The 26,602-nt window shown below is 50.7% G+C and overlaps 1 protein-coding gene across 1 annotated transcript in view; it reads left to right on the forward strand.

Annotated features, from left to right (window-relative positions):
- The window catches only part of Srp68 (signal recognition particle 68), a 29,385-nt gene extending 3,085 nt beyond the window's left edge, over window positions 1-26,300 (forward strand). The window contains exons 3-16 of the mRNA XM_052194411.1: window positions 2,927-3,040; window positions 6,025-6,220; window positions 8,084-8,166; window positions 8,613-8,722; window positions 9,756-9,838; window positions 10,713-10,853; window positions 17,590-17,688; window positions 18,690-18,754; window positions 20,626-20,782; window positions 22,959-23,053; window positions 23,900-24,029; window positions 24,773-24,848; window positions 25,219-25,271; window positions 25,556-26,300. Of these exons, the coding sequence (XP_052050371.1) occupies window positions 2,927-3,040; window positions 6,025-6,220; window positions 8,084-8,166; window positions 8,613-8,722; window positions 9,756-9,838; window positions 10,713-10,853; window positions 17,590-17,688; window positions 18,690-18,754; window positions 20,626-20,782; window positions 22,959-23,053; window positions 23,900-24,029; window positions 24,773-24,848; window positions 25,219-25,271; window positions 25,556-25,783 (1,630 nt within the window). The 3' untranslated portion in view covers window positions 25,784-26,300. The remainder of the gene's footprint in view (window positions 1-2,926; window positions 3,041-6,024; window positions 6,221-8,083; window positions 8,167-8,612; window positions 8,723-9,755; window positions 9,839-10,712; window positions 10,854-17,589; window positions 17,689-18,689; window positions 18,755-20,625; window positions 20,783-22,958; window positions 23,054-23,899; window positions 24,030-24,772; window positions 24,849-25,218; window positions 25,272-25,555) is intronic.
- Window positions 26,301-26,602: the final 302 nt, after the last annotated feature.

Here is a 26,602-nt window from a genome sequence, read left to right on the forward strand (position 1 = left end):
CCCACGCTGGCCTCCGGCTCGCTCGCACCGCCTGACAAGTGCTCGGTTTACAGCTGGGCGCCTGGTTCATGTTTTCATTGTGTTGGTTTTTTGAGAGGGTCTTACTATATAATTCTGGCTGGCTTCAGAATTATTATGTAGCCCAGGCTAGCCTTAAGTTAGAATTTGCTTGAGTTAGACTGCCACATGGTAGTCGTACAGGTGTGGCTCGCCATGCCTGCCAGTCTCAGGTTGTTTGTTTAATTTATGGTCCTGGGGCTTGTGCCCAGAACCTTAGGCACGTGGGCAAGTGCCCTGCCGCTGTGTGCATCCCTGGATCTTGCTTTCTTTGAGGCAGCATCTCACAGTCTGGCGTGGGCTGGCTCGACAGGTTGACTCACAGCCACCTGTAGCTCCAGTTCCGGGGAGTCTGATGCTGTCCTCTGGGCAGGTGCCCGTGGAGTGTGGAAGAGGGTGTCAGATCCCTGGAACTAGAGCCGCTGCTGGAGGTAGTAGGGAACAGGAAGGCCAGGACTTGATCCTAACCACAGAGCCATCTCTCCAGTCACTTCTTCTTTAATATCTTCTTATTTATCTTGTGTTCACGTGTGTTTATGTAAGGGTGTGTGCGTGCTGAGGCACAAGTGTGGAGATTGTGTTCACATGTGTTTGTGTAAGGGTGAGTGTGTTCTGAGGCACACGTGTGGAGGTTGAAGGGGCAGCTTGAGGAAGTCGCCATGTGAGTCCCAAAGATGGAACACAGGTCGTCTGCGTGGTAGCAGATACCTTTATCCCCATGCCATCTCCCTGGCCCCAGTTTGGGAGACTCAATAAGATTAGAGGCCAAGTGGAGGAGAGTGAGCGAGCAGAGACTGAGGAGCTGAGGAAGTCTACTCTACAGTCCAGGGAGAGTGTGCCTGCAGTGTGCATGGAGCACGTGTGAGTCCAGACGCCTGTGAAATGTCCCGCGTGGAGCTGCTCCCTTCCTGCGGGAAATTCTTAACACACTCCTTGTTTAGGGCTGCGCTTGCTTATTGTCTAGTCACATGACTCTCGCGTCCCAGTTGTTTAATGAGGTGCCACTCGATGACAGTTGGAGCAGCTCCACCCCACGATTTTCTTCCACAACAGATTTTTGTGAAGATGCCTCGCTAGGCTGGCAGTTGCTAGTAAACATGCTGATTGCTGCTGTCCTTACGCGGGAGACTTGAGCAGCTCTGAACTTGTCTGGCACTGCAGCTGCTGCTACTCCACAGCTGTGCTCTAATGCAGGCCCCACTCCACAGAGACTGTCTCCTCCTGCAGGCCACACTCCACAGAGACTGTCTCCTCCTGCAGGCCACACTCCACAGAGACTGTCTCCTCCTGCAGGCCACACTCCACAGAGACTGTCTCCTCCTGCAGGCCACACTCCACAGAGACTGTCTCCTCCTGCAGGCCCCACTCCACAGAGACTGTCTCTCCTCCTGCAGGCCCCACTCCACAGAGACTGCCTCTCCTCCTGCAGGCCACACTCCACAGAGACTGTCTCTCCTCCTGCAGGCCACACTCCACAGAGACTGTCTCCTCCTGCAGGCCACACTCCACAGAGACTGTCTCTCCTCCTGCAGGCCACACTCCACAGAGACTGTCTCTCCTCCTGCTGGACACACTCCACAGAGACTGTCTCTCCTCCTGCAGGCCACACCTCCACAGAGACTCTCTCGTGCTTTCTTTCCTTTCCTTCCAGCAACAAAAGTTGAACGGTACTCTAGTGTGCTATGTAATGAATGTCCATCTCCTTTTCTTTAGGCAATGATTGCAGTGACACACCCCTTATTTGGTATTTTTTCCAATCCAAGGCACAGGGCTGGCTCTACCTTTCCTTCTTTTTAGAGTTCCACATAGCATAGGAATTTATAAACTGGTACAACAATGTAACAAAATTGAGTGAATATTTTTTGTTAGAGACCCTGAGATAAGCAAGTCTCGTGGACATTTTGGTAGATTTCAGATTTAGACTTTCCTAACTTACGTATTTATTGGGCTTTCTGAGGCAGCGTCTGTAGCTCAGGCTGACTGTAGAGACAGGATTTGCTCCTCCTGCCCTGTTCTCTTAGTGTTTTGTGTGCACTGCCACGCCTGGCTCTGTGTCCTGGAAGCGTTAAGGCTGTGGTCAGGGATGGAGTGGGGGCTCAGCAAGAGCACTGACTGCCCCTTCCAGAGGACTCAGGTTTGAGTCCCACCCCCAACATGATGGTTCACAACTGACTGTAACTCCAAGGGATCTGGAGTTAAGGGACTAACTTTTTCCAAGGGACACCCCTTTTCTGGCCTCTGAGCGTACCAGGCACACAAGTGATGGAGAGGCATACACATAAAAAGTTTAAGAAAAAAATCACATGCTTTTAATCCCAGCACTTGGGAGGCAGAAGCAGGTAGATTTCTGAGTTCAAGGCCAGCCTGGTCTACAGAGTGAGTTCTAGGACAGCCAGGGCTATACAGAGAAACCTTGTCTTGAAAATAAGCTAAAAAAAAAAAAAAAAGAATCTTTTAAAACCTGTGATAATGGGGCGATATTTAAATATTTGAAGCAAGACATGTGGCTCGCACAAGTAATCTTAGCACTTGGAAAATGGAGGCAGGCGGAGTGCCTGGAAATCTAAGGTCCAGCCTGGGCTGTCTAGTGAATTCCAGGCCTGCCTGTACTACAGTGGTAGACCCTGTCAGAAAACCAAGAGGCAGGAGAATCGGATCTTTCTATGTCATTAGATGACTTATGAGTGTGTAGAAATTCATTGTTTTCTGTCCCAGCAGTCACATTGGCTTGTGTGTGTTAGCTGTTAGGTGACATGAGGTCAGTCGTCACCATGAACAGCCCTCTGAACTTTGCCCTTACTTTATAGAGTATTGTGTTCAAAGTACTACCAGCTTGACTGAATGGATATCGTTTTGTATTTCATCGCAGGGGCTACTGCTCTCGAAGACAAAGACGCCTCCGGAAGACACTCAACTTTAAGATGGGGAACAGACACAAGTTCACTGGGAAGAAAGTAACTGAGGAACTCCTGACTGACAACAGGTGCAGGCTCTCAGTCCGTCCTGCTGACCCCGAGCCCGAGCGGGGGCAGACAGCGCACCCAGCCCCTGAACCCCCTCACGTGCCCTCTGAGCAGCTCTGTGGGGCTGATTTCTAGGTGAAGAGACAGCAGTAGCTTGCTCAAACAGCTGCGCTGGGTTGGGGTGTAGTTCAGCAGGTGCAGAGCCTGTCCTGCATACACAAAAGCCTGACTGTGGGCCACAGCAGCACAACAAATGGATGTGTTAGGACACACGCCTGTGTTCCCAATACTTGGGGAATGGAGGCGGGAGGACCAAGAATTGAGGGCTGGCCTGGGCTACCTAGTAACTTTGAGGGCAACATGAGCTCTTCTTTTAAAAGGAAATATTATTTTTTAGGCTTTATTTATTTATTGTATGTGTATGAGCACACTGTGGCTGTCTTTAGATACATCAGAAGCAGGCCCTGGGCATGAGCTTGTTGACACCTGTCTCAAGTTGCCCCCCCTCCCTCCAAGAAAAGACCATCTGTGAAGTGATATGCATGAGTGGCTCCGGAAGTCAGCTCCCAGGAAGTCAGTTTGGCCCGCATGGCGTTCTTGCTCCCTGTTCGTATGAATTAAGTTTTGTGGCTGGAGAGAGAGCTTGTTAGTAGAGTGCGTCCATTCAAACGTGGACTGGAGTTTGGCTCCCTTAGTAAAGGGCTGGGTAGTAATGCAGAACCGGGGAGGTAGAAACAGCAGTGCCCTGGGGTTTACTCCAGCTTCACCGAGAGGTCTGTCTCAGAAGGTAAAGTGGAGACAGGCTATAGAGACGACGCCCAGCGTTGACCTCTGACCTCCAAGTACATGCACATAGACATGCACACACAGGTGTGTATACACACACACACACACACACAAATAGCAAGTGCACATCTTTAGTCTTAGCACTTGGGAGGTGGAGGCTAGTGGATCTCTGTAAGTTCAGGGCCAGCCAAAGCTACACAGTGAAACCCTGTCCCAAAACAACACAAAACATAAAAAGGTTTAATTCATTAAAGTATTGTTTACATTTTGTTAGAAGAATGATAGACTGAGGTAGGCCTTCAGAACCTAAAGCACGAGTGAGTTCTTTACAAAAACAGTCTTATAGCCGGGGGTGGGGGAGTGGGGGGCTCATGCATGTCATCCCAGCATGGGAGGTAGAAGCATGAGGTCCTCTGAGTTTGAGGCTAGCCTGGTCTACAGAAGGAGTTCCAGGACACCTGGGGCTACACAGGACACTCTGTCTTTTTTTTTTTTTTTTTTTTTTTTTTTTTTTTGGATTTGGTTTTTTCGAGACAGGGTTTCTCTGTGTAGCCCTGGCTGTCCTGGAACTCACTCTGTAGACCAGGCTGGCCTCGAACTCAGAAATCCGCCTGCCTCTGCCTCCCAGAGTGCTGGGATTACAGGGGTGAGCCACCACCGCCCAGCTAGGACACTCTGTCTTAACACCACCACCCCACCCCACCTGCACTTCCCGAGAAAAAAGCAAGTCTGATCCAAAATCTACGTGGGCGGAGCTGGGTGCTATGCTGGGCACAAGAGGGTGAGGGGTAAGGCCAGGCTCTTGCTGAGAGCTCTGGGTCAGATGCAAAACCAGGGAGCACTCCAAGCAGTCAGGGAGGGAGGAGGGAGGACTGAGCAGATGCACTTAATGAGGAAACTCAGGGAGGACGGCTGCCCGGGGAGGGAGAGCCGCTCGGTGAGTCTGAGGACTGAAGGGCACTAAAGCTCTGCAGGTTGGCAGCAGGGGCTGGGAGCCTGCTGTGGGGTTCGTGGTCAGAAAGCTGGAGTGGAGACCGTGATGGAAGGAACAGGACAGGGCCATGATCCCAGGAGGTCCAGTTAGAGTTGCTTCTCATGAAGTTCCCTGGTTATTTTTTGTGATTTCAGTGTTTGAACCCAGGGCCATTCCACCCCACAACTTCAGCCCCAAGATCCTTTATTTTGATTGGACAGAGTTTTTTTTTTGTTGTTGTTGTTTTTTGTTTTAAAGATTAACTCGCTGGGCGTGGCAGAGTGGGCCTGTAAGCCCACTGTTTGGGAGGCTGAGGCAGAAGGATCTGAGGTGGAAGGCTTCTGTGGGCAGCAGAGTGAGAGGGCCAGCCTGCCTCAAAACCAGCCAAACATGCAAACCGGTGACTGTGCTCCTAGCTCAGCTGTGGAGAGAGCAGTTTGCCCTGTCCATGAGGCTGGCTCTGAGTTTACTCTCCATTAGAAGAAAGAGGAAAAAAAAGTAAAGTTTTATTCATTTAATGCATATGAGTACACTATTGCTTTCTTCAGACACACCAGAAAGAGGGCATCGGATCCCATTACAGATGATTGTGAGCCACCATTGTGGTTGCTTGGAATTGAAATCAGGACCTCTGGAAGAGCAGTCAGTGCTCTTAACCGCTGAGCCATCTCTCCAGCTCCATGAGACCACAATTTAAAGCCTCCTGAGGAAGTGCCGGCTGTGGTTGGTGTTGTGTATATATTAGTGCAGAGTGAGGTGCAGAAAGATGGCTGTTCCCCAGTCACACAGCTAGTAAGTGAAGGCGCAGGCCCTCCAGTGCAGCCTCTGGTACAGTGGTTCACTCAGCATAACTGTCTCTGAGGTTTTTGGATGTTTATTTGTTTGCTTGCTTTGAGATAGGGTCTCACTCTGTAGCCTAGTCTTTCCTGGAATTATGATCCTCCTGCCTCAGCCATGGGAGTGCTGGGGTTAACAGTACATGCCACCATGCCCAACAGAACCTCCTATCTTAAGTACTTGTTTCTGACTGGGTTCTGCTCCTGGGATGGCCTAATCTGAGGTGGTAGAGACTTAAGTGAGCTATGCCCTCTAGTGACTAGGATTGTGAGGTATAGCCCTGGATGGTGTCAGAGGTGCTGACTTGGGCCCCCTGTTCTGTGAGAAGTCCCAAGGGAGGGGCAGGAGTAAGGAGAACAGAAGGGGGTTGGGCCGGCCTTCCTTCACACTCCCTGCTCTCTGGTGCAGGTACCTGCTGCTGGTTCTGATGGATGCAGAAAGAGCCTGGAGCTACGCCATGCAGCTCAAACAGGAAGCCAACACCGAGCCCCGGAAGCGGTTTCACTTGCTGTCTCGCCTTCGAAAAGCCGTGAAGCATGCCGAGGAACTGGAACGCTTGTGTGAGAGCAACCGAGTGGACGCCAAGACCAAACTAGAAGCTCAGGTCACTGTCAACCTGACGTCCGGGTTGCCTCACTGTGGAGACTAGACTCCTGACCTCAAAACAAAGTGCAGAGGAACAGAGCAGTTTCTAACTAGGCACACACTCTGCCGCTGAGCTTTCTTTGAAAGACTAAGGATCTAAGATACTAAAACTAAGTATCTTGTTTTTCAGATTTTTTGTTTTTTATTAGTTCTAGTCTTTTAATAAAAATCAGGCTTCTTTTAGTGTGTAAGTAGTTTATATTTTAGACCTGGGAAAACTCCCAGGAATATTTTTGGCAATGATTTTGTTTGTTTGTTTTTGTTTTTTGAGACAGGGTTTCTCAGTATATATGCTCAATAATTTTAAGTTATTTTTTAAAAAGACTTCTTTATTTTATGTATGCACACCAGAAGAGGGCATCAGACCCTCTTGCAGATGGTTGTGAGACACCATGTGGTTGCTGGGAATTGAACTGAGGACCTCTAGTAGGGTAGTCAGTCCTCTTAACCACTGAATCATCTCTCCAGCCTTGTTAATTATTTTATGTGTGGCTATTTTCCTTATATGCATGTCTGTACATGACATGTGATTGGTCCCCTGGAGATCAGAAGAGAATGCCAGTTCTGAGTTAAAGACAGTTGGAGCGGCCGTAGGGCTGTGAGGAATTGAACCTGGGTCCTCTGGAAGAGCAGCCGGTTGTCTTAACTCTCTTTCCTGCTGAGCCTCTCCCCAGCTCTGCCTGTTTTCTTCACCTGGGCCTTCCATGCGCTCGGCCAGACAGCCCAACCCAAACAAGTGCCAAGATTATAATCCGGAGGGGGCTGCAGCTTGTCCATCCAGGCTGCGATCAGATTCACACTCCCCTGCCTCTGTCTCTTAAATGCTCGAGGATTTTAAGGTGTACACTTCCATGCCTGGCAGTATTGAAATTTAGCCAAAATGTGTCTGGGATGTGGGTGTGGGATGACATGTTTATGGAAGAAGACGATTGGGGTTTGGGTTCCAGGGATCAAACAAACTGAGGCTCTCACAGTAACACTTACCTGCTGAGCATCTCCAAGGCCCGGTATTGAACCTGTGATGCTTATGTATTGGTCTAGAAACTGGTTATTAAGTGAAATGAACACATGTCCTTTGGAGCCCGATGCTCTGCCCCAGCTGTGCCCTGGGTGTCCTTAGTTTTGAAGTTCTTTCCTGGAAGAAGTGAACCATAAAGCTATCTGTGTGTCACGCTTTATCATTTTAGCAAGTTTTTCTCTTTAAAAGTCAACTTGATGGTGCTAGAGAGATGGCTCAGTGGTTAGAGCACTGGCTGTTCTTCCAGAGGTGCTGGGTTCAATTCCCAGCCCTCACGTGGCAGCTCACAGCTTTCTGTAACTTCTGTTCCAGGGACTCTGATGCTGTCTCTGGGGACCAGGCACACATTTAGTACACAGACATATATGCACACATTTGAATAAGAAAAGTCAATTTGATTCCAAAGCGGAGTGGTGCACACCTTTCACCCCAGCACTCAGGAGGCAGGTGGAACTCTGTGAGTTCTAGGCCCGCCTGGTCTTCATAGTGATTTCTAGGCCAGCTAGAGCTGCCAGATGAGAAGAGAAGCTGTGTGTCTGCAGAAAAGAGGGAGAGAGGGAAGGAGGGAGGGCGGGCGCGAGGGCACTAGCCACTGTGCACCACAGTTAGAAGCCATCATGGGCACGGGGCTAGAGCGTCGGTCCTCTGTGCTGAAGCAGTTCTTCGTGGGCCAAGCATGAGTGAAGCCCAAGGGTAGAGCGCCTGCCTAGTGTGCACAGGAGTCTGGGCTCCTGCCGTAGCATCCCAAAGGCAGCAGAGCAGATGTGCAAAGCTTGCTTACTGGTTCTTCCCATGCTCTCCCAGGCCTACACCGCTTACCTCTCAGGAATGCTGCGCTTCGAGCATCAGGAATGGAAAGCTGCCATCGAGGCTTTTAACAAATGCAAGTAAGTCCTCTGGTCCGCACCGTGGCTGGCTCCAGCAAAAGCCCTGCTGCTGGCTTCATGGGAATTAGAACATTTTCTTTCTCCCTTTTGTCCATAGAATATGCCACGCCCCTCCGGTGCTCAGCCAATACCCTCCAAGTGCTGTGTTTTGGTTTTGACCCCATGGTCCTCCTGAGTTTTCTTTTTTGTTTCTTTTTTTTTTTTTAAATATTTGTTTATTTATTATATGTAAGTACACTGTAGCTGTCTCCAGATGCCAGAACAGGGTGTCATATCTCTTTATGGATGGTTGTGAGCCACCATGTGGATGCTGGGATTTGAACTCATGACCCTTGGAAGAGCAGTCAGTCCTCTTACTGGCTGAGCCATCTCTCCAGCCCCCCTCCTGAGTTTTCTTAAAATACAGCTTCCACGTTTTAAGATGTCTGGCATCTCTTTGCTCGCAGAACTATCTATGAGAAGCTGGCCAGTGCGTTCACAGAGGAGCAGGCCGTGCTGTACAACCAGCGTGTGGAAGAGATCTCACCCAACATCCGCTACTGTGCATACAACATTGGTGAGCAGCTCTGCAGTGCTCCAGTGAGGTGCTCCTCACTTCACTTGGCTTGCTGGGAGGCCTTGTGACTTTCCCTGTGTTTCAACATCAGCCATGGCCTGAGAGTGTTTGTTTGTTTGCTTGCTTGTTTGTTTTTGGGTTTCACCATGTAGGCAAGGCTGGCCTCACACTCATAGAGACCCACCTGCCTCTGCTTCCCAAGGGCTAGGATTAAGGATTAAGGGTGGGCACCACACACCACAGCTGGGTTAGCTTTAGTTTAATGATAGTAATAGTCGAGCTGTCTGATATACACTGTTACACACACACAGACAGTGATGAGGAGCTGTCTTTGACAGCCCCACTTCAGTCAACGTTGTCTGTCTGGCTTCTGCTTGCATCCCTTTGTCTTCTCCATCCCCAGGAACAGTTGACAATTTCCAGACAATGTTATCTGGCATTTTTGGAGAAGTTTCAGATGTACATTAAAACTAAGTGAAAGATTAGAGAATTTTCATGTTCTCCCTGAGCCCAAACCTGGACAACCTCCCTTCCCATGCTCCTCCTGAAAGATGTTAGTGTTCCTGTCTATGTGCCTGTCCGGGTTTATGTGTACTGTGTGCATGCCTTGCCGAAGGAGGGCATCAGATCCGCTGGACCCTCTGTGAGAGCAGCGGATGCGCTCGCTGCTGAGTGGTTCCAGCCCCGCGGTAGCGCCCGCTCGCGGTAGCGCTGCGGTTCAGTGGAGCCTACACTAACATTCTGTAGTTGCTCAAAGTCCACAGTTAATCTCAGGGCTCCTTGGCATTGAGCTCTTGAGAACTTAGACCAGTCTGAGGACGTGTGCCCACACTGTTAGCAGTGTCCCCACTGCCCCAGTCAGGCTCCTTTTGAAAAGATTTGTCTTCAGAGCAGGGGTTGCGAGGGTCTGCTGTAGTGTGTTCCAGTTCACTAAAGGGGAAGGAACTGTCAGTCTAAACTAAATCAAGGAGTTGTCAAGAAAGCACAAAACCCTAAATCAATCAATCAATCTCTCTCTCTCTCTCTCTCTCAGGGGACCAGTCAGCTATCAATGAACTCATGCAGATGAGATTGAGATCTGGAGGCACAGAGGGGCTCCTTGCTGAAAAACTTGAGGTAATACATAATCTAGTTTCAGAATATTTACTATTATTGTGTATATATATATATATATATCTATGTCTACATTAATACATTCCTTAAATATTTTAAGTATTTAACTTCTATATCGTTTACTGTCAACGTGCGTGCGTGCGTGTGTGTGTGTGTGTGTGTGTGTGTGTGTGTTGTTCTTTTTTCTGTAATTCTGGCTGGCCTACAGGTCACAGAGATCTGCTTCTCTCTGCTTCCTGACTGCCATCAAGGGCATATGTCAGCTGGGCGGTGGTGGCGCACGCCTGTAATCCCAGCACTCTGGGAGGCAGAGGCAGGCGGATTTCTGAGTTCAAGTCCAGCCTGGTCTACAGAGTGAGTTCCAGGACAGCCAGGGCTACACAGAGAAACCCTGTCTTGAAAAAAACCAAATCCAAAAAACCAAAAAAAAAAAAAAAAAAAGGCATATGTCACTACACTTGGTTTATAATCTTACTATGTAGCCCTGAAACCTTTTCCCTAAATATTTACACATTTGTGTGTGTGTGTGTGTGTGTGTTTAGGCTCCTTCTACCTATGCTGATCTTGAACTCATTCATGGTAGTCCTCCTGCCTCAATCTTAGAAGTGTTGGGATTGCAGATGTGAGCCATTATATCTGGCAACCTATTTCCTTCCTGAGCAAGTAACATAGATTCATAGAAAAAGGAAGAAATTTAAAAGGTGGGGGAAGAATTTTGACTTTCCATAAACTAAAATTCATGATACCCAGAAAAAGAGGAATTTTGCATGTTCCAAATGTGTACCGTGTTGGTTGCAGAGAGAGATGACTGACAGGCGGGCTGTTCTCCCTGTCACAGAGCCACTGTTAACGCTCTGACCTCTAAACTGCTGTACAGGCCTTGATCACTCAGACTCGAGCCAAGCAGGCGGCGACCATGAGTGAGGTGGAGTGGAGAGGCCGGACAGTCCCCGTGAAGATCGACAAAGTGAGGATCTTCTTACTGGGGCTGGCCGACAACGAAGCCGCTATCGTCCAGGTGAGGAGGGGCCCTTGGTGCTCGCCTTTGTGTGTGTGAAGGTCATCTTTGTGAAATCAGGCATGAAGGGATTCATTTATGGGGTAGATTCGCAGTGACAGCCATGGGGAAAGGAGCTCTAAGAGGCTGCCTCACCGCAGAGGGCCACTCTGGGGCAGCAGGGGCCGCTGCTGTCAGGCCTGGAGTCTGACCTACTGTCCCTGCCTCCTTGCCCTCAGGGCCACCCCTCATTCCTGGGCCATTCATAAGAGCCTGGGTGAACCAGAATATCTGGTTCTTTCTGTGGCCTGCACGTAATGGTTATTCAGAGCTGTACTTGAAGCACTTATTGGCATAATTACCTGCTTGTGCTGTGAACAAGCAGATGTAGCCCTAAAGATAGGCATCCTGGAGTGCTCCTGAGGCAGCAGTGAGGCCCTTGAGAGCTCCTCCACAGGCCGTGAAGGGCATCTTTTCTCAGGTCAGGAGTTGCTAAAGCTTGGCACTCACTGAACCTGCATCGCGCTCCCGGTTAATGCGGGTGTTAAGCACCCAGACTTAAGAGCTACTTTCCACCCAGGACGCTTTGGTGGGAAGCAGCTTTTCAGCAGTGAAGGATTTCCTTATGTGCTGGCTGTGCTGCGGACTGATCTGCCACCTTTCTTCCTTTGCGTGAAGCGGAGTGATAAAACAGCACCAGGAAGTTGGTTTTTCCAAACTAGAGGACTGGAGAGCTGACTTTAGTTTCTTAAGTTTGTTTCTTGTGTGAGTGGGTTCACACACGTAAACGGTGTTTGGATCTTTTGTGAGTGAGGGCTGAAATCTGGATAGACACTCGTATGCAGCTCAGGGCTGGGGTGCAGCTCGCAGGCCGCAAGAACACTCATGCCGGAGACCTCAGTCCACCCCTCACACCAGGAGGAACAGGCAGGTCAGGACTGACCAAGATTTTGATGATAATTGTGAAGAAAAAGTGATCATATTCCAATTTTGAGTAAATAAAAAAGAAAATCTAGCCAACCATTGTCAGTTTAAATCAATCAAGAGTTTGTTTGTGTGTTTATAGAAGGAGATGAATATGTTCTGTTTCCTGTCTGTCTAATCACGTGGATAATAGGAGGCTCCTACAGGAGGAGTAGGAGCAGAGGAGCCTCCTGAAGCCTTCGTGGTGCCTGCTGTTGACTGACCTTGCGCAGTCCACGGCGCTAAGGGGGAGGCAGCAAAGCTTCCAGCAAGGCTTGGCTGCAGTGAGAGGGTTTGCTGTCTGGTTGTCCAGGTCTACAGCGCTGAGGTCAGACCCACACCTAGAGCATGCTGGCAGCTCTGTGCCGTGGAGCCCCACCTCAGCCCTGCTCCATGGTTTGTTCTGTCTGAAATAGGCTCTCATTCTGAAGCCTGGAACTTGCTAAGTAAACCAGGCTGGCTTCAAACTCACAGGCCTGCCTGTGCCTCCTGAGTGCTGGGGCTAAAGCCGGGGGGCCGCACCTGGATTTCTCCCTGATTTTTTTTGGGGGGGGTGCTTTTTGAGATTTCTGTGTAGCAAATGCTGTTCTGAAACTCACTTTGTAAACTAGGCTGACCTCGATCTCCCAGATACATACCTGTCTTTGCCTCCCGAGTGCTGGGATCAAAGGGCTTTTTTCCTATGTTTTTAATTACTATTGAGAACAGATTTCTCAAACTAAGAACACTGTCTTAAGTTTTAAGTTTTTATTATATTTTATTTCTTTACTATGTGTGGGGCCACGTGGAAGTCAGAGGACATCTTAGAAGGAGCTAGTTTCTTTCTCCCACCAGGTGGTTTCTTGGGATCGAACTCAGGTCTACAGGCTTGGTGGCAAGCACCCTCTAATCCTACTAACAGGGAGGCAGAAATAGGCACCCTGTCTTAAGGTATGTAGGTTCGGTCTGTCTCTGGGTGAACAGTTACTCTAGCTACTCCGAAGCCTTTGCCCAGCCTCCTGTCCAGGGAGGGCTTGCCGCAGAGTCAGTGCTGACCTCGGCTTTCTGCGGACTGTTTCCTTCAAGGACAACAGGAGCTGCCAAAGAACTCAGGAGCACAAGCTCCGTGGGGCTGCTCTGTCTGCTGACCTTTTCCAGAGGTTCCCTGACTCCACCTAAGGGCCATTAGTGTGTGTGTGTGTGTGTGTGTGTGTGTGTGTGCGAGTGTGCGCGCGCGTGCGCGCGCATTCCCACCTGTACTGGAGAGCTCTCCAGTACATATGATATATGTCAATATGTGGCAGTCAGAAAGCAACTCTGTGTAGTTGGTTTTTTCATTTTCTTTTTGTGGGTTCTAGGAATGGGGTGGAACTGAGGTTATCAGGCTGCCGTTGCTGGGGGGTGAGCTCCTTTCCCCTGAGACATCTTGTCATTGTCAGCCCTGCCTAACTTTCTAATTGTGGAATCATATAGGTGCTGCTTCATGCAACATGTAGTGATCTTCTCACTAAACTCTCTCACTGTGCAGTCCTAGCTAGCCTGGAACTCTACCTAGTCTGGGCTGGCCTCTAACTCTGGGATTAACGGGGAGTGCTGGCAGACCCAGCACTTCCTCTCCCTTACTAAACATGATAAACTCCTCGTCTGCGAGGAGTGGGTCCGGTTCTGTGTTGAGGGTGAGTCTAGAGTGCAGCCAGCCATCTGCGCCATGGCGTGAGGCTTTCACTGCTTGTGTGGGGCTGCTCCTCAGCAGATTGGATGCTAGGAAATACACAGTTTCTCTTGCACGGGTAAAAACTTGATTTCGGGACACCTGGAACAGTGGATGGATGGTTTTTGTTGGTCTTCTGTCAGGGACTCAAGTAGCGATGAGGCTACTTGATTTCAGTGTTTGATCTCAGTTGATGTTGTCCCCTCCACTGTCTAGGAAACAGAAAGCCATTTGGTAGCCCTAGCTGATTTCTTCCCGGTAGCAATCTTCATAGCATGGCGATCTGAAGTAGCAGGTGGAGAGCGGCAGGGAGGGTACCTGGGAGATGAAACATGCCTTCCGTCATCCCTACTGTCCAATGTGCTCGTGTGTGTGTGCATGTGTGTTTGTATTGTTTCCTGAAAAAAGGTTTCTCTCTGTAGCCCTGGCTTCCCTGGAACTTGCTCTGTAGACCAGGCTGGCCTCAAACTTACAGTAAACCATATGCCTCTGCCTCCCTAGCACTGGGACTGAAGGCACGTGTGCTGTGAGGTTGTTTTGGGACAGCTTGTTTTGAGAGATTTTAACCATCTGCGTGCTTGATCACTTACACCCCATTCAGTTCTGAAGGGAACCAACAAACCTGCTTTCATTTTGTTTGTTGTATTTATCTCTTATTATATTTTAAATGTACTTTTGTGGGGGATGGAGGAGGTGTGTGTTGTACAGCACACAGTTCGTGTCAGAGGACCACCTGAGAAAAGTCAGTTCCCTTCTTCTACCCGTGAGTCCCCAGGACTGAACTCGCTTGTAAGGTTTCCCCTTCACCGGTGACCAGACCCAGCCTTCTGGAGTCTTAAGTAGAATGGACAGCACTTACCTGCCCACCCCCACCCCTAGTTTTTTAGATAAATTTTTCAATTTCTTTTTATTAAACATTTATTTATTTTATATCTATACTGTACACTGTAGCTGTCTTCAGACACACCAGAAGAGGGCATCAGATCTCATTACAGATGGTTGTGAGCCACCATGGGGTTGCTGGGATTTGAACTCAGGACCTTTGGAAGAGCAGTCAGTGCTCTTAACCGCTGAGCCATCTCTTCAGCCCCTCCTTTGTTTTTAAAGGAGAGAAACAGCAACAAAGCCCCAGCCTTTCTTTATTTCCTTGTGTTTCTTTCTTTTGAACCTCTCATGGGTGAGACCCGGTTTCTGTCCCCACAATTCTCCTGCGGGTGTGGTGGAGAATGCAGCGAGGCTTGCCTGTGTCTCTTAGTCACACACCACCATCTCCCCCAAATTCCTGTCCACCAGTGACAACCCAGCAGTGTCTGTAACAGCGGGAGGCACTGTGGCGTGGAGTCCCTGCGCTAGCTGGCCTAGAGGCAGCACTGGAGGAGAAAGCCGGAGGCACGCCCTGAACCGTTGGAGGCTCACTGGTTGGTTGAGACTAGCGGGCGGGTCATCTTTCCAGGCCTTGACACTGTGTGTGCCGTGGCACGCTGGAACTGGGCCACATGTTTTTACACAGGGAGTGTGCCGTTGCTGTTGTGCACTGGCCCGGTGGCAGCTGTGGCAGGCTGGGGTGTGGAGCAAGGAGTCCTGCCCCTGCACGTTGAAAGGCGTGTCTCCTTTGGGAGTCATCTTGGCATCAAGCATAGGTCCTAGAGTAAATGAGCCCACTACAAATGTGAGGACTTCCTGTTTGCAGACATTCCGCCCTAGGCGGGAAGATCTGTGGCAAGTTGTCAGACACTGGTGGTCTCTGAGTCACTTGGCTGCGTGGGCGGCCTGTGGAAAACATCCCGCTAAGTCCTTCCCTTCACACGTACCTTCTCCTTGGTTGTTGTAGAATATCTCACTGAGCCGGAGAACATGGGGGAGCGTCAGGTGTTTGTCCCCAGCGCTCTGGCAGCCTTTGGTTTAGTTTTTTTTATTTTTTTTTAGTAGAGAGTAGAGTTTGTTCAGTGTGGGGGCGAGGGGGGGAGTTGAGAAGGTGGTAGAGAGAGAAGAGGAGTAGAGGCTGGCCATGAGCACTGGAGAGGAGAGAGGACAGGAGAGCAGGGACAGGATGCATCCTTCAGTTCTTGAGCATTTCCTGCCGATAGGAAAGAAGACAGGTCCTCATTTGTCGCCCATCGCCAGCTCCGCCCCACCCCTCTGAGGCAGTTGTATTCGTTGGTTCTTGGGCTGACCCGTTCTGTGTGACTGTCCGGGTCCTTAAAGGGCTCCACGGGGTTCACCTATCTTACTCAGTTGTCACAGTTCCACCGAAACCTCGGAGTCTGACAAGGAGATGAGGAGGACTGCAGCAGACAGGACAGCACCGCGCCATGCCGACAGACTTGCAGGCGCTGTTCTGGTGGGAAGCAAGCTGATGGGGCCTTGTATGCCTTCAGGTTACAGGAGGCCATGTCCGTCCCTGATTAGTTTCCCAGTTAGTAAGGGACAGGAAAGTCAGGTGGCCCATCAGTGGAAGGGTCTGTGCGGTGTATATTGGGCAATTTACAGAGATTTCTTTACACTAGAAAGTAAGAAAAACACACGAGACCTTCAGAAAGTTTTATCTGCGCTCCTTCACCCCCACAGGAGTAGGGTGTGCTCTGGCCGGCCTCTGTGGGTCCGCAGAGGCCAGTGGAAGGATGATGGGTTTTCAGGTTGCCTGTTGGTTCTGTGGAAAGGCAAACATAGCCGTGGAACGTTGGTGCTTTCACCTCAGTGGGTCTGCCGGTGGCACAGGGCTGTCTGCTTTCTGCCTCTCGGGACTTCCCTGCTCGGTCAGATTCTTTAGGTCGGTAACGAGGAGTGGCAGGTTAATGAGTCAAACTTTGTCAGTTATCCAACCAGTGCAGCAAGGGTGACGCCTAGGACTAAATGAAGACTGTCAACTTTCTTGTAAACCATTTCTGCCCAGAAGTGGTTCCCAGAGAGTTGGCCGTGTACAACATCGGACCCAGAATGTCTAGAGAAGACACTTAGTGTTATATTTAGGAGAAATATCTTTCTGGTTGGATATTGATTAGAAATGTCTGTCTCTTGCTGGAATCTGAAAGAAACCAGAAAGTACAGACTGGCTCATACTGTGAAGACCTGCAGACACAGCCTCTGAGCCAGATGTGCATGCGTCTTCAGGGGTCTGGCCGGACCTGCTCACAGAGGGTTGACATAGGCCGGCTTGCTGACTGTCCGCATTCCTCGTTGAAGGAGGAGGCCAGTGGGTCCTAGGACCCTCTCCTGAGTGTCCAGCCACCGTCCCAGCCAGTTGTCTGCAGGTTGTATGCAGTTCTGCCCTGATAGCACAGGGCCTGGGGAAAGGTTGAGGCAGGGACTCCGTCTCCTCAGGCTTCGGGGAGCCATTACCCCTGTTTGTTGCAGGCCTTTCTGCATGGCAGCATTCCTGCCTGTAGCCCCTCACCCATTGCTCTGTAAGTAAAACTGATAAACTCCTTGGTTCTCCAGAGTGAACTCTGGTGGAACTGTACATCTGTTGATCACTGGGATGGGGTGGGGAGGGGCAGATGCATGTTTTCTTCTAGGGAAGGAGTTTTAACAGTAAAAGGACAGTTCTGTTGGCACATACAGCCTGACAACAGAAAGGAAAAATATTTGGGGTGCTGTCTTCAGTGTGAGAAAATGGCGTCTTGGGGTTCTGTAGGGTTCTCCAGGGCTGCTGGGTGACAGCCCTTAGCAGAGGCAGTCATTGCAGGTAAGCTGAGCGATGGAAGACACTCCGAGCACCAGGGCCCTGGCAGCTGAGGGGCCTGCAGACGTGGCTTTTCCCAGCGTGCTGGAGTCTTTACTCTCCTTCCCTGAGTGATGGGTAAGAGTGTCGTCTATACGGTGACTTGTGAAAGGGCTGTGAGGGCTGGAGTTAAAATCAGCTGCTGCTCCGAGAGGACCCAGGCTCAGATCCCAGCACGCTGTTGGCTGGCTCACAACTCTAGCTCCAGGGGATCTGACGCCCTTTTTTGGCCTCCTTGGGCTGCTGTACTCATGCACATACACACAGAACTCCTAAAGGATCGTGGGGAAGGGGAGCGTGCATGTGTAGTGGGGATGAGGTTACCGCCATGCCTCCTCCGGTCTGCTCAAAGCAGTCTCTTGCTCCATTTTGCCACTGTGTAGGCTGAGAGTGAAGAAACGAAGGAGCGTCTGTTCGAGTCCATGCTCAGCGAGTGCCGCGACGCCCTCCAGGCCGTGAGGGAGGAGCTGAAGCCAGACCAGGTCAGACCATCTCTGCCTTGTGCTGGGTCCACCTTCGTCTGTGCTGTTCTTGGGGTGCTCGCGGGGGTCATCACTTGGCCTTGGGCTGTTTGTAGATGTGATCAGCTTGTAAACAGCAGAGGCCTCTGGGTTCTAGTTTACACTTCATTCTCTTGGCCATTCTTGAGTCATCTGCCTTTCCTAATGGTGCCATTACTGAGATCCTACCAGGACTCTGGACTGAAAACCTAAGAACCACTTTATACCACACCCTAGTGTCCCTCATGTAGTGTCCCCTGGAGATGATTCTACCTGTTGGTCTTCTATTGACACAGAATCTAACCTTGCAATATTCTATACACAGAGACAGGAGGACTGCCTGTTTGGTAATTGAAAAACACGTAAAAGTTCATACCTAGAGTCTCTTCCACCACGTGCAGTAACGTCTCCATGGCTGCAGAGGTCAAGGATATGGGCGACTGAGGGGACTGATCCTCAGTCTCACTCAGGAGTGGTACAGGCACCAGGCACACAGGAACGGTAGAATTTGGGTCTAAAGCAGGGAGACTGTGGTCTCGCTGCTTTTTTTGTTTTGTGGTTCTCTACACATTGAACCAGGGCTTTGTGCATGCGAGGCAAATCTTGTGGGTTTTTTAAAAAAATAGTTTGAGCCAAGATCTCACTGAGTTCCCAGACTGTAATCGAGCCCACACTCTTCCTGTCTCAGTCCCTTGAGAGCCAGCACTGCAGGGGTGTGCACCGCACTCGACACGACTGTCTGACTGGAGAGTTGGGCACAGGACAGGAAGCTTCAGCTGGCTTTTGTCAGCGGTCTGTCAGTCCAGACCAGGTGCTGGCTGTCAGTGGCAGCGGGGACTCTTGTCCTTCTGTTGGTAGATCCCTGAGGGCGTGACATGTGCTTGATAGACTGGCTCTGTAGGGAACTTTATGACCCACGGCAGTTGAAGGACACCGAGAGCAAAGGCCAAGAGTTTTCCTTTCTACCTTCTTTACCTTTTCAGAAACAGAGAGATTACACCCTTGATGGAGAGACGGGGAAGGTCTCGAATCTCCAGTACCTGCACAGGTGAGTTCGACTTTTGTGTGTGTCGATAAGCATTATGTTTTTAAATTTCATTTTATATATACAGTTGTCTGCTTGCATATCTGTGCACCACATGTGTCCCTGCTGCTCCTGGAGGCCGGAAGAGGGTGTTGGGTCCCCTGGAACTGGAGTTACAGATGGTTGTGAGCTGTCATGTGGGTGCTGGGAATCTAAGCCTGGTCTTCTACAAGAGCACCCAGTGCTCTCAAGCACCAGTCTAACCCTTGAACCCTTATCTTCCTTTTTGTTTGCTTGTTTATTTGAGGCAGAGTCTCTACATAACCCTGGCTATCCTAGAATTCATTGTGTAGACCAGGCTAGCTTCAGATTCGCAGAGATCCCCCACGCCTCTGCCATCTCCTCCCACATGAGGTGCCCGGGTGACCATAGCGCCTTCCTGCGAGTCTTTCCTTCTCTCAAGTTAGTCCATGGCCCCAGCCTTGCTTTTGGTGTGTGTGTGTGTGTTTGTGTGTTTGTGTGTTTGTGTGTGTGTGTGTGTTTGTGTGTTAGATCTCACTGGTCGCCTAGGCTGGCCTCAAGCTCTTGGGACTCCTGTGCCTCGGTCTTGAGCGTGGTGGAATTTGAGGCATGAACTGCCACAGCCAGCCTCGGGCAGTAATTTTGGAGCCTCTGTGACCTAGAGCTCACTCCCTTCAGCTCCCACGCTCTGCAGTTTACGTCATTTTCACATTTAATCATTTCAGCTCAGTTGAATTCCACCTGCAAGCCTCCAAGTGAGACCAGGTCTGCCTGGCTTCTCCTGTGCGGACACCGGGACACCCTGTCTGCCTGGGAGCTGAGTCTCTCCCTCTGCATTTGCTGCTGCTGCTGCTGCTGCTTGTGCAATAACACAATAGTTGTCTTTCCTGGGGCTTTCTGCTTGTGTACCTGCTTGCCACATACCCGCACATTCGCGCGCACACGCGCACACACACATATACACACACTTCTCTCTTGTCACACTTGGTCTCCATTCTTGGAGATTTGGTATTTGCGGATGTCAAATTGGCTGTCAGATGACTCAGGTCCTTGGCATCGCACAGGGTTTGCCATAGATGTTATCTGTTTAGTCAGCCTGAGGAGAAAGAGGCCCCTGGGAGCTCTGCCTCTGCATCTGTGTAGTTTAGAGCCAGAGTTATGGTTGAGCCCTCTGACCTGGAGCAGGGCCTCTGAACCCTCACCTCCACTCAGACGGAGGACTCAGGGAACACTGCCCACCTTCAGCGCTGGCTGATTCAGGGTGTGACTTCCGCCCTCCTGAGATGCCCATGACTGAGAGGGCAGCTTGGGGCAGAAGTGATGAGTCAAGAATCAGGTAGGTTTTGTGTTTTCATGAATGGTGTGAACCTGAACCTGCTTGTGTGTAATAGGAAGTCTTTTGGGGGCATCTCTCCCGTGCCCATCACCTGTTTCTCACATTCCACTTACTCAGTTATTTTAACATTCTTTACATATTTACTTCTCTTATCTCTCAAGACGTCCTGACTTGGTCACCTGTATGCCTAGTGTGGCCATGGCCTCCTCTGCTCTGCACCCGCTCCATTGAGCTGTGTCCTCTCTGCCTTCTCACTTCTCATCTGTGTGTGGTCTCTTAAAGCAGCCCCTGTGACTAGTGTGAGTGAGGCCACAGGTGACAGCACACTGCCCGTGTCAGAGCCCAGCAGCTGACCCATCAGAAGGACTAGCAGTGTCCTTTGAAATTGGGAGCTTGTGGCTTTGGAAAGGATGTGAAGGGCCTGCTCTGTGGTACTCTGCACCCCACAACCCCTAGGCCAGTCCCAAGTCAGTGTAGCATTCCTCCCAGAGCGTGAGCTTCCTTGAGTGTAACCTGGCTGCTGTGTGGTACGTTGCAGCTACCTGACCTACATCAAGCTGTCAACAGCAATCAGGCGAAATGAGAACATGGCTAAAGGCTTGCACAGGGCTCTGTTGCAGCAGCAGCCGGAAGATGACAGCAAACGCTCTCCCAGGCCTCAGGACCTCATCCGACTCTATGACATCATTCTTCAGGTAACCTCTGGGGACCAGAAAGGCAGCTACCCTCTGCCATATTGAGCACAAAATGATTTGGGTAGTGAAGGACTTTTGAGAGCTTCGGGTGACCAGTAGGTTGTGGGAGACAAAGGAAGGTCTCGTGGTGATTCTCAGCCTAGGAGTCCTTGTTTCTGCCTCTGAGGTATGAGGACTTGTGTACCTGCAGGCATTCTCTCAGTGCTTTCCCAGGTGCTAGGGTGTCCACAGACCTGAATCTATGCTGTGTCAGCCTGCTGGTCAGTTAGTAAGCTTGCCGCAGGTAAGCCCGGCATGGGGAACGGTGCCTGTACCCTAACATGTGGGATCCATGAACAAGCTGTGCAGTAGCTTCAGGGCCAGCCTGGGCTGTATATCTCCAGAAATATGAACAGAGATTAGGGGCTGGGGAGTGGCTCAGCAGAGGACTTCCTGCAGGGACTTTATTTTGGGTCCTCACTCGACATCCACATAAAGAGCCAGGCCAGCAGTGAGGACCTGTAATCCCAGCACTAGGGAGGTACAGGCAGGAGGGTCCCTGGGAACGTGATGGCCAAACAGTCTAGCAAAGTGGGTGAGAGAGTATCTCGAAAAATAAGGTGAGGGCGGGGTCTAAAGGACGGTTCCATAGTTAGAGTGCTTGCTGTGTCCTGAGACATGATTTAGTGATTAAGAGAATTATCAGTTCCTGCAGAGAATAAGAGTTGGGTTCCCAGCACCAGCGTGGGTGGTTCACAACTGTGTCACTCCAATGAGCCTCCATGAGCCTCCACACACGTACACACACACACACAAATAAAATTACTTTTTAACAACAACAGGACCTTATCCATTTCTATGACATCATTCTGCAGGTATGACATGTGGGCTAGAGAGATGGCTCAGTGTGGTTAAGGGCACTGACTACTTTTTTTTTTCCCAGAAGTCCCTAGTTCAATTCCCTGCAACCACATGGTGGCTCACAGCCATTGTAATGTGTTGTGCATAGTGTTATGCTACCGCCTTTAGCTATAGGAGGTGACCACGTTACCAGCTCCCACCTGGGTTCCTTTGAATCCAAGGATAAAAGACATCCCCTTATTGGTTCAAAGAAGATATTGACAGATCAAGAACCAACTGGAGAACAGGACTTTAGCATCAGGACTGCCCCCTCACCAGTGGGTTCTTATGCCCTCCTCTGGTGTGTCTGAAGACACCTATAGTATACTCATATATATAAAATAAATAATTACAAACAATAATGCTGGAGACAGCTGCGAAGCATGGTGGCACACAGCGTGATCCCAGCACCCCAGAGGCAGAGGCAGGTGGGTCTCTGAGTTCTAGGCAAGCCTGGGCTACGTAGATAGACCCTGCACCCTTGCTCCTCTTCAGAGAACCTTAGTTTGGTTCCCAGAAGTCAAGTTAGACGGCTCCCAGTTCCCTGAACTGCAGCTGCGGAGGATCTAAAGCCCTTTTCTGGTCTCTTTGGGCACTGCACATGTGGCAGACACAAACACATAAGTAAAAATTGTCCTGAAAAGAGAAGATGACACGGGGTGTGAGGTGTCATCTTTTTTTTTTTAATTTATTATTGTATGTAAATGCACTGTAGCTGTCTTCAGACACTCCAGAAGAGGGCATCAGATCTCATTACAGATGGTTGTGAGCCACCATGTGGTTGCTGGGATTTGAACTCAGGACCTCTGGAAGAGCAGTCAGTGCTCTTAACCGCTGAGCCATCTCTCCAGCCCAGAGGTATGTGCTGGGTCTCACACAGTGAGCTCCAGGACAGCCAGGGCTCCATCATAGAGAGACCCTGTCTCAAAAGGGAGGGGGTAGGGGAGGGAAGAAAAGGAAGGAAGGAAGGAAGGAAGGAAGGAAGGAAGGAAGGAAGGAAAATTAAGTTGAGGAAAATACCCGGTTTTGACCTCTGGCCCCCATGTGCATATGCACACATGTGTACATACATGTAAGTACATGCATACACACAAGCTGACTGAAGTGCAGGTTTTTCTATCCATGTGGTCCAGGAAGTGTCTGAAGGTTGGTGAGAGATGGGTTGAATGGTAAGGGACGTGTGCTTTTGGTGACACTGGGTGCACTGCTCCGCGGCCACCTCACTGACTTCCTGAAAGGTCTTCTGACAGGGTCAGCCGGGCCTCTCATGGGTTTGCTTGTCTCTTCTGTTGTCCAGAATCTGGTGGAATTGCTGCAGCTTCCTGGCTTAGAAGAGGACAGAACCTTCCAGAAAGAGATAGGCCTCAAGACCCTGGTGTTCAAAGCCTACAGGTAACATCCTTCAGGATAAGAAGGCTCCGCTCTGCATCCCAGCACTCTGGCTCGTGGCTCGTGGCTCCCACAGGTTGTTACAGTTAGCTGTGCTGCCTAGCTGTGCAGGGCTTGAGGCCCAGGGTGTGGAAAGGAAATCCTCAGCAGATGGCAGCCAGAGTTCTTCATCTAAGTTTCTGATAGCCTTGGAGTTAGCCCGAGTTTCTGTCTCTTCTTCTTTCCAGTAGAAGCTCTTAGAGAGACACGGGTTGCAAAGGCATTGACAGGGTAGAGCAGCCAGGCAGGGAGCCCGAGCCAAACTGAGGAAGCCAAGCCCCTCACTTGACAGTGACAGTTCACAAGGACAGAGGTCTAGGCGGACGACAGAGGCGAGTGTGCGTGTCATCTCTCGGTCTCCCTAGGATGCCCTGTCATTGCTCATGCCCCTCCTGCTAGGGCAAGGGCAGCACTAAAGCTCTGTTAGCCCTGGAGAATTTTGGTGTGGTTCTTTGAAAAGCTATGGTTAGAGAAGACTGGGTGGTTGTGGTGTAGACAAGTAGATGGCAAGGAGCAGGCTCTGGTGATGTCATCAGCATTCCTCTTTCATCTGCCTCTGGTTGCCACCATCCTGGGGAACTGTCTCTCTGACATCAGTCACTGAAAGGCAGTAGCTCGTGTTGGACCTGCAGAGCCATCTGAAACTGCTGGGACACTTGGGAGTTTGCCTGCAGAGCGCTAGGGCGGGGTTTCGCAGGCGATGACCAGAGTTAAGAATCCTGTTTCCAGCTTTAACGTTAAGCCTGCCAGCGGGGACAGCCCTGGTGTTGGGCAACTGTTGCTTTAGACAGACAGCGACCCTGTCCGCAGGTGTTTCTTCATTGCGCAGTCCTACGTGCTGGTGAGGAAGTGGAGCGAAGCCCTTGTCCTGTACGACAGAGTTCTCAAATATGCAAATGAAGTGAGTTCCCAAGGGGGAGCCTTCAAGAACAGCCTGAAGGTGAGCTGGTGACCTCCCCGTGTTTCCAAGCACTAGTGAGGGGTTCAGGGACTGTGAGGGGCACCCACCGGCAGCTTCTAGAGCAGCCCTTCTCCCTTTGCCCTGCATCACTGTAACCTACCCTGCTCTGGGCCTGAAGGGTGCCTAGCTCCAACAGAAAGTAATTTCAGCCAGCTCTTGTGGGACACACCCTTCACCCTTGCCCTGAAGAGGCTGAGGCTGCAGAATCGGGAGTTTGACGCTAGTCTTGGCGGCAACGGCAACGCAAGCTCAGTCACAGCTAAAGCGCAAACTCCAGGGCTGTCCTCAGATTGCTACACACTGAAGTCACCTGTCCCATCAGGGCGCCTCCACCTGGTGTGAGATCTGTGATCCACAAGGGATTTTACAGCCTGTCTCCATGCCCTTTGTTTTTGGGGGTGTGGCTGGCTCAGCCTTTAACCTTATCATGGTTCAGGGCTCTCATTTGCCAAATGCAAGTTCAGAGTGGCCATCCCAGAGTGCTGTGACGTTTGAATTATCAGGTGTCAGCACCCTGGGTGTCAGCTTGCACTCAGCAGCAGCGGAGTGTTGTGCAGGCGGGCGGGCAGGCGGGCGGGCGGGCACTGCTCTCAAGCTGTGTCAGCTTTTCTCTTTTGAAGTCTGAGAGAGCCGGAACCCCAGAGAGATGAGTGCCCCAGGCCTGCGCTGCCCATTGCTCCACCTGGCCTGCTGGTGAGTGTGTTTATTCTCCATTAATGCAGGACCTGCCCGACGTGCAGGAGCTCATCACTCAAGTGCGGTCAGAGAAGTGCTCGCTGCAGGCTGCCGCCATCCTGGGTGAGCCGCCTCCCTACTCTTGGCTGTGTCCTCAGACTCTTCTGCTCCTCTTCCACACCCAATACCAGTATTTTACTGTGAAAAGCATGTTTTGGTTCATCTCTTAAGACTGCTCTTTCCTAGCCTTAGTGCCTGCTGAGCTAGGCCCTGAACTGTGCAGGGGACCCGGGAGACCCCATCCTTCCTCCCTTCTCCTTATCATCTTCCGTACTCTGCAGCCCCTGTGGGATGGCCACAGTGCACCCCTCGCTGTGTTCCTACTGACTAGCTTCATGGGGATTTAGAGCCCTGTTTACCACTGATGTAAAGCCACACTGTGGCAAGAATGTGTGAAGTCCCTGTTCTTACTAAATCCCTGTGGAATTTCCAGATGCAAACGACTCCCATCAAACAGACACCTCGTCCCAAGTCAAAGACAACACGGTAAGGCCAGCCATGGCAGCCAAGGCAAGGGGGCATTCATTCTCTCCCTGGGTCTAGGCACCCCTGCTTCTTCTTCCCTTTTCTTGCCTGGACACCCACAAATTACTCAATGGCTCGTTAGTGGTCCATATCCCCTAGGGAAGTGGAGGACGGTCCCTTCAAGTTACCCCAGTAACTAATGTTGGGGCTGGAGAGATGGCTTAATGGTTAGTTGCTCTTGCAGGGACCCAGGTTTGGTTTCAGGTACCCCCTGTGAAACTGCTGACTGGTGCTTTGTCCTCCAGCCTCTGGTTGAACGGTTTGAGACCTTTTGCCTGGACCCTTCCCTCGTCACCAGGCAAGCCAACCTCGTGCACTTCCCGCCAGGATTCCAGCCCATCCCTTGCAAGCCTTTGTTCTTTGACCTGGCCCTCAACCATGTGGCCTTCCCACCCCTTGAGGACAAATTGGAGCAGAAGACCAAGAGCGGCCTCACAGGCTACATCAAGGGCATCTTTGGTTTCAGGAGCTAACCAGGCTCTTCCTCAGGGGCAGGGAGGTCCTGACTTACTCTGGACTGAGACAGACCCGAGAGTTCCACGGCATTAAATCCAGTTCTGCACTGGCTAGGGCAGAGCTCAGCACCGTCAGCCCTGCAGCCATTCATCCTGTGTGTTTGTGACTTACTTTTGTAGCCTGTCATCTTCGGGACCCAGAGTCAGGGTCTCTGTGTCCCCTGTGCCTCCTGGGGACTGCTGCTGTCCTGCCCTTGTAAGCCATGGCTGATCACTTTTGGTCAATATGTGTTCGGGGTCCACACCAGGCTTGGGAGGCTTGGGAGTGTTTGTCATGTGTCCTCAGTCCCGCGGACTTGCCGTGAGCATCCAGAGTCTCCTGAAGTTTGTCAATGACTGAAACATGGGCAGTGTCACCCAGAGTTGTGGTCAGCCTTACCCCTTCTCCAAGAACAAGCAGAGTGCTCTATTTTTAACTATGTTACACTCATAAATGATGAAACCAAATCTTCTATTAAAAGGCAAAGATGATGGAGACTGCGCCTGTCCTTTGCATGTCCCCCCTCACGTCCTGGGGGGGGGGGCGGGGGGCTGGTTGAGTGACCACGAGGGCGGGTGCGTGCTGCCTTGCTGGCCTCAGAGGCCGTTTCAGTGTCTGCGTCTGTGAGTTAGATGCTGCCATGTTTGCCTCCACGTTTCTCCTCTTACCTGTGGCTGTCTGCTGTGGACATACTTTAATTTCCATGACAGACTCAGTAACAGCCATCACAAAAAAGCAGTGTAAGAAAGAATAAACGCAGCATAAGCCCGAAATACACAGGTACCTCTCAGTGCCTT

Source organism: Apodemus sylvaticus, chromosome 10 (genome assembly GCF_947179515.1).
Source record: "Apodemus sylvaticus chromosome 10, mApoSyl1.1, whole genome shotgun sequence".
NCBI classification, from domain to species: domain Eukaryota; kingdom Metazoa; phylum Chordata; class Mammalia; order Rodentia; family Muridae; genus Apodemus; species Apodemus sylvaticus.